The sequence below is a fragment of the Glandiceps talaboti genome, chromosome 4 (genome assembly GCF_964340395.1).
Source record: "Glandiceps talaboti chromosome 4, keGlaTala1.1, whole genome shotgun sequence".
In the NCBI taxonomy this organism is placed as follows: Eukaryota; Metazoa; Hemichordata; class Enteropneusta; family Spengelidae; genus Glandiceps; species Glandiceps talaboti.
In genome coordinates, this window is record NC_135552.1 from 8,409,818 (window position 1) to 8,416,963 (window position 7,146).

Consider the following 7,146-nt stretch of genomic DNA (forward strand, 5'->3'; position numbering starts at 1 on the left):
TGGATATGTGTATGTGTGTATGTATGTATGTATGTATGTATGTATGTATGCATGCATGCATGCATGCATGTATGTGTGTGTGTGTGTGTGTGTGTATGTATGTATGTATGTATGTATGGATGGATGGATGGGTGGATGGATGTATGTATGTATGTATGTATGTATGTATGTATGTATGCATGCATGCATGCATATATGTATGTATGTATGTATGTATGTATGTGTATGTATTGAATAACTGACGAAATACGAAATAATGGTGAAACACTAAATAATGGTGGAATGGTAATTAATGGTCACATAATTGATGAAAAAATAAATGTTAAATTAAGGTAAACTATTAAATAATGACAATGAAATAATGATGTAATACAGCGAAGGGCAGCTCGGCGTTGCGATCTCTACGTAGCAGTAGACAAGTTTTATGTCTACACAAACAAAGAAACCCCAGTTATCTCAGGGCTCATTGTTGATTGTAGCTGACACCCCATGGCTTGTAAATCACTATGCAAAAGTTGGCGCTCAGTTTGAATGTCTTGAGTTACAGTGACAGTTACATGTATCACTTCACGTGTAACCATTCTCCTACCATCAGTGACCATGTCGATTAATGCGGAAGGAAGACAATATGTATCTGGTAAAGCCTTGAGTGTTGACCTCAGAAACATCATTGTCGAAGCCATTAATATAGAGGCTGGAGGCAACAAAGTAACGGGTATAGTACCAAGAGGTGTCTACACTAGGATGGGTAAGCGATTCAAAGTAAGTAGGCAGGGTATTACGAAGATATGGATGCACTATGTCAGCACTGGATCAACAAAGCCAAAAGATAATCATGGCAATCAAGTTAAGAAATTATTGGAAGGGGATATAGTTTATCTGGAGAGTTTAAAAACTCAGAGACCAGGAATTACTGCCAAGGAAATGAGAACAAAGTTATCTCTTGTGTCACAAACCAGTGTCAGCGAAAGTACAATCAAGCGTGCTGTTAGACAACGCTTTACTGGCGGAATATGGACATATAAACGGAACAGAACAGTAGCCAGAGAACGATATACGCTACCAAATCTGCGCTACACTCAGGCCTATATAGATTTGCTTTATACAATTGATCCAAGACGACTCAAATTCATGGACGAGTCTGGTTTTAAGACTCCTGGATTGAGCCGCCCGAACTACGGACACTCCCTCATCGGAACGAGATCGATTGAAATGATCCGCTATCACCAGAGTCCGAATACGACACTAAATTTGTTGGTTGGTCTTGATGGCATTATGCATGCACAGACTATTGCCGGTGCCTCGGATTCTGTCAAGTACTTAGATTTTATTACAGAAAGCGTTGATTCTGTAACAGAGATTGGACAACAAGCACTACAACCCGGCGATGTGCTTGTTGTCGACAATTGTCCAACCCACCACAGTGAAGTAGCTCAGGTACTGAATACATGGCTAGCAGCACAAGGTATCGAAGTAATTTATACTCCCAAATATTCTCCAGAGTTTAATCCAGCAGAGAACTGCTTCAGTAAAGTAAAACACTGTATCCAGAACGACCCAGTCTTAGCAGAACTGACCTATGAAAATATGCCTTTAGCTATATTTTCGGCACTCGACCTCGTGACACCAGGAGACTTGCGTGGGTTTTACCGTCACACGGGTTATTTGAATGTAAATTAATTCTGTCCTGACTGTTGACTGTCTCTCTTTACGTGTAGATGGATATGTATGAATGATACCACGTTGACATCCAAACTAATTGGAATTTTCATATCGTTTAGTCTGACTTGCGTTTGTTTTCATCAGTGATTTAACTTTACAAACTTTCCTGTATATTATTTGACAATTTGACAAAATGTTCAACTGCTGTCGTTTATAACCTGTTAAATTTATTGAGTATCAAACAAGTTTTTGAATGAAACGAGAACTTAGTGTCAAGTCACTTCCATCTAACGCAATTTTCATGTTGAATATGTTCTTGCATGTTATAATTGGCGTCAAAATATGCTGATCTACTTCTGACTACTATGGTTTGAGCGATACATCTCTGTATTTTGTACCCCTGCTTGTATCACGAACACATTCGCCAGATCGCTGTAGGCGTACAGTTCCAATAAAGTTTTACATAATGCAACCATTATTACAAGTAGGCTAGACTCATGATTGTAGTTGAAACTGCAGTACAAGTTTAATAAGAGTAAAAGTCTAGGCTACTAGCTATTGTACATGCAGACATTACCTTAATGGTATGTCATTGTAAATGCACAAGTAATCACCAGTCATAAATCTTATACCGTTATGATCATTTGATTCCTTCGAAACTTAGTTATTAGGGGTCACTATATTTTTGCATTTACACTGTTACAGCCAGCAATTCATTGCTACTTGATTGCGTAATAGTGAAACACAAGATACTTCCGATTTTTCCGTATTTCGTCAATAGTCCACCACTGACATTTTGTTATTCACGTGTATCGTCGTGGACTTACTGAGATCAAATAACTGTAGCTACATGTTTTCAACCAGCACATGACCTCATAATACACTTGATGATGTGGCCTGACAAAAGTAAAGTACCGTAGTCATGGTAGTTGCCAGAATTGACACAGCTGGTTTTTAACAGTGAGTAGTTAGTCTTATGTAATTATTCCAAATATTATGCCTGAGGGTAGACTCTGGAGACATTTTTTATCATAGCTACAACCGTGTGGTCTGAGAAAATCCAACGTCAGAAACAGTGAATTGGATGTGGAACAGTCCTGTTGGCATTCAGGTATAATTTGCAATGAAATAAATGCAATGTAACACGATATATAGTACACAGTACATATTTTTTATTTCTGTGAAAAATACACATTGTATTCACAAAACTTGAAAACTTAAACACACATAACCATGTAAGTATTTGGTGAACATATAGAAAAGAAGGATATATGTATACAAATAAACACACTATTTTACTGTCAAGTACTTTTGATTTGCAACATCCTTTTACTCAAGTCAATGGACTAGTAAGAGGTTCTCTCCCTATTCCATTGCAGTATACATGTTTATCAATACTAAAAGACATCAGTTCATCAATTAGTAGTAAACAGATATGCATCAGTATTCAGTCAAGAAAAGAATCCACAAGTTTCCTATACACAATATCATCGACTTTGATTTAATATTTGAACCCGTCCAATTTATATTAAATTCAAACAATATACCTGCAGTATAGTTTTTGTTGTGAAAACATTGTTTCGATGTTGCACTCGAATTTGTGACTCTTGTAATCTATGGGGAAAAAACCTACTAAACAACAGCCAGTAGTTGGCTTTCTAACCCTGTGATGACGTAGGCATGTAGGATCGCTGGATTAGAAAGACTACAAGCTTCTGGGCAACTAAGCAACAACAAACAAAACCAAATTGAACAGCGAAACAATGGAACTAATTTTCCTGTTACTTCTAGTAATCAACATGGTAAACATGCTTTCAAAAAAAAACAAGAAACGTAAACCAAAATACAAAAAAGTAACAACACACAACTTATAGCCTTGAAAATATGCGCTCCGATGACTACGAAACATCTCCGTTAAACTCTCATAGTTCTAGCGGAAATGTGTTGAAGTTATCGAATAGCATATTTCCACAGTGTCAGTGACACATACATGTAACTACATGTATATAACAAATTCGTAACTTGTAGGTTTTGCAATGATTGAACAATAATGACATGGGTAACAAGCGTCACTAGATTACATGCATTACAAGCGAATCTTGTGTAAACTTCACTTGGCATTTGGTGGGGGTGGTGGTAGTGGTATTCTGGGCGGTGACTCAGTTGGTAATGGCGGGGTTTCAGTTACGCTAGTTTCGGTGGAGACGGACGATGTGAGGGGAGAGGATGGGTCGTTTTGATTGGTAACATATCCACTCCAACTCGAACTCGTTGGTTGCATGACAGTGTGCGTACCCATTTGTGGAAAATAACCATAGCTGCTATACATGGACGAGTATGGATGAATAGCGTAAGCATAAGGTGTTCCTGCTCCATAGTAGATTGGTGGTTGATATGTAGACATGACAGACGCTTGATCGAGACACGCATTTGCTGGTGATGGGACAGTCTTTTCATATGTTGTTGATTCGATGGACTCTTCTGTCATGTCTGTCTCGGTGTTCGATTTGGTAGCTCGTTGTGATGTTGACGCGTCAGAGGGAAATGTCACTTTATACTTATCATTTGTCTCCAGTAACTCGCGGACTCGATCTTTTGGTTTTACCAGTCCTCGTCGCTGTTTATACGTTGATATAACCTGTTGAAACTTCGCGCTCTCCCTTTCTAAGTTGTATGGCACTTTGTCATGGTAATGTTTCTTTAGGACGGAGATATCGTGGTTCAGCAAATATCGTCTTGGCTGACGCCCTGTTGGAGTGTCGACGAGATACTTGTCTCTATCACTATTAATGAGAGCAGTTTCAATTTTTCTCTCAAAAGATGATAGAAGAGACGCTGCTAATTCACGTTTGTGAGCTAACTCACTCTCTACTTTCTTCATGTCTTTCTCTATTTCACATCTTCGTTTAGCAAGCGAACTCAACTGTACTTTCTCTTCTGCATGGGACGGATGGTTTATGTCGCCACATATCTGCGCTGACTGACAAATTGAGTATGGACATTGAGTCTTATTATGACCTTCACGAAGGTGGCAGCGGCCACATCTTTTCTTTGTGGTGTCCTGTGTGACATTTGAACTATACTTCTCATTCAGTGCAGCTATGTCCTTCTGTACAGCTTTGTATTCACTTTTCAGGTCAGACAGCTCACGCTCCTTATACTCGATATCCAACTGTAACGGTGCCTTATATTCATATTCATCTTCAGTTTTTTTCACTCGTGCGGGAGTACATGCACTGTGTAGTTCTGACTGGGACGATTCACTATCTTCCTGTGGACGTCCATCCAAAAGTTCAATTTGGCAGTGACTGAAGTTTAACTTTTTAGGATAGGTTCCAGTTGTTTGGTCTCCTTTACGTTTTCTCACTTCTTGCACTTGTAATGTTGTTGTTGCAGGTGAGCATCCCTCAACCACTCCGATGCGTACTCGACGATACTCTGCATTATTGACAGTAACTGCGCACCTAAACAAATCACAGATATCAACACCATTGTCCGAAAGAGTGACAACAACTCCATCTTCGTTCTCGTATGTTATCTGAAATTCGGTGAATCCTATGGACGGAATCTGTTCTGTTATCATACGACAAAGTTCTTGATAAGAAACAGAGCTTTTCAGATATATTTGCCGCGTTTTGTCACGATATGAAACCTGTACTTGGAAAGCGTATACCATTTTGGCAGCCTAAACATAACTCAACACAAGTTGTATTGTCGTCATGTGCGTGTGCCATGTGAGTGAGATTCCATGGATTTGTCAACGGGGAGTGATGAACTACAAGCTTTTACATGTATTTAATTTGTAATTTGAAGATTTCATTCATCTTCAAAAAGATGTCTAAATGCTTGTACTTATTGAGATTAAAGTTAATCCTTGTATTCTGATTAATTGATATGTTTTTATCGTATGTAAGCATCAATCCCACCTAAATGAATGGTATCAACCGTTGGTGATAAAGTTCATTCCTCGTTGTAAACTGACATGACAGTGTGTGGTTGCAAACCTCATCAGAGCCAAGATAAACACAGGGGGGTGCCAACTACAATCAACAGTGGCCACTGAGAAAACCAATGTTTCTTTGTCTGTGTAGACATAAAACTTGTTTACTGCTACGTAGAGATCGCAACGCCGAGCTGCCCTCCGCTGAACAGGAATAGAAAAGGTGAGATATATTGAAATGATTTATTTTTTTCGGGATCTCACCCCATATGACAGCTGCTACACGATATTGTTTTCATGGCAACAAGTGAGTAGTTACTTGTCTGTGATGGCATAAGACTTTTCATTAAAGTATTGTTGTGCCGACATAATCCTATTTGTTGTGCCGACATAATCCTATTTGTGTCTCCAGGGATATATATCAGTGTATATCAGGGATGAAAGAATTGCCATCATTCTATATATGAAAACAATTCACGGCGATTTCAAGTTTTGTGTTATATTTGTGTCCAGAATCCGTGCCTCATCATAGGCTAAATAGCTTTGACCAAATATAAGAAACTGAGAACGGACGCATGGTCTGGATGCCAACTGTGGTTTCTAACCACAGTCTGGTCAAAGTCCCTCAATCAGCACAGAAGTTGTTCGTCCAATCAGTGAACCCCAGCTCAGTGCTATAGTGGCGTAAACAATGTACAAGTAGCATCCTGAGCTGACATGACAACCATATTCGGACATTACAGAACTGTCCAAATAAACACTAACCTTTTGGGGGACTGTGTTATTGGTTAGAATTTCAGACCACTAAAAATCGTTAGTGGGCTGAGGATTGATTAACAAAGACACTATGTTAATGATTGTGTGGATGGCTGTGGATGAATTTTAAATTACTAGATGTAGTAGATGTAATGTGTAACATTTCTCGCGGATAGTACGGTCTAAATTGCTTCCGCCGTAGTGTTGAAATGTAGGCATACAATGTACTAACATCTCCGTGAACAATGATGGGTATTTCTATTGTCGAAATAAATGTGCACACCAGCGTATTGTAGTAGTCTGTCTACTATCAAACACTAACACAGGAGACAAAGTGCCAAATTCAATCCCTTGCAAGAAGTCTATCAGATAAGTCAAACAACATTGCAACGCGTACGTGAAACCGTTCGTGTGACTGAGTGACTGAGGGCGCTCGGTCGCATAGCAACGAATCGAACTCTAAAATCCGCGATTAGTAGTCGTAAAACTGGTGTCTACTAATCGGGTAACAGGCTCGTGATAAAATAGAAATATTATCGCTATGTGGCCCTCATATCATCCATTTTAGTATTAAATTCAAAATAAAGACGAACCACTGCAATATAAGGTTGACAAATAATGTTTCCATAAGGGAGTCTCCAGTAATTACACGGGGGGGGGGGGTTATGAGTGGTCATTTTTCACATCGGTTCTTGGGGGAGGGTCATATTTTAGAAAATAGGAGAGAAGAGAATCACATTTTACTTTGCCTCATTGTATTGTCTAACTTTCCAATAGCAGCATCCCAT

The 7,146-nt window shown here is 39.0% G+C and overlaps 1 protein-coding gene across 1 annotated transcript; it reads left to right on the forward strand.

Moving 5' to 3' along the window:
- The first annotated feature begins 600 nt into the window (after positions 1-600).
- LOC144434107 (uncharacterized) lies at positions 601-1,680 on the forward strand. Its single transcript, XM_078122563.1, has one exon. The coding sequence runs from the start codon at positions 601-603 to the stop codon at positions 1,678-1,680; it is 1,080 nt and encodes a 359-aa protein (XP_077978689.1).
- Positions 1,681-7,146: the final 5,466 nt, after the last annotated feature.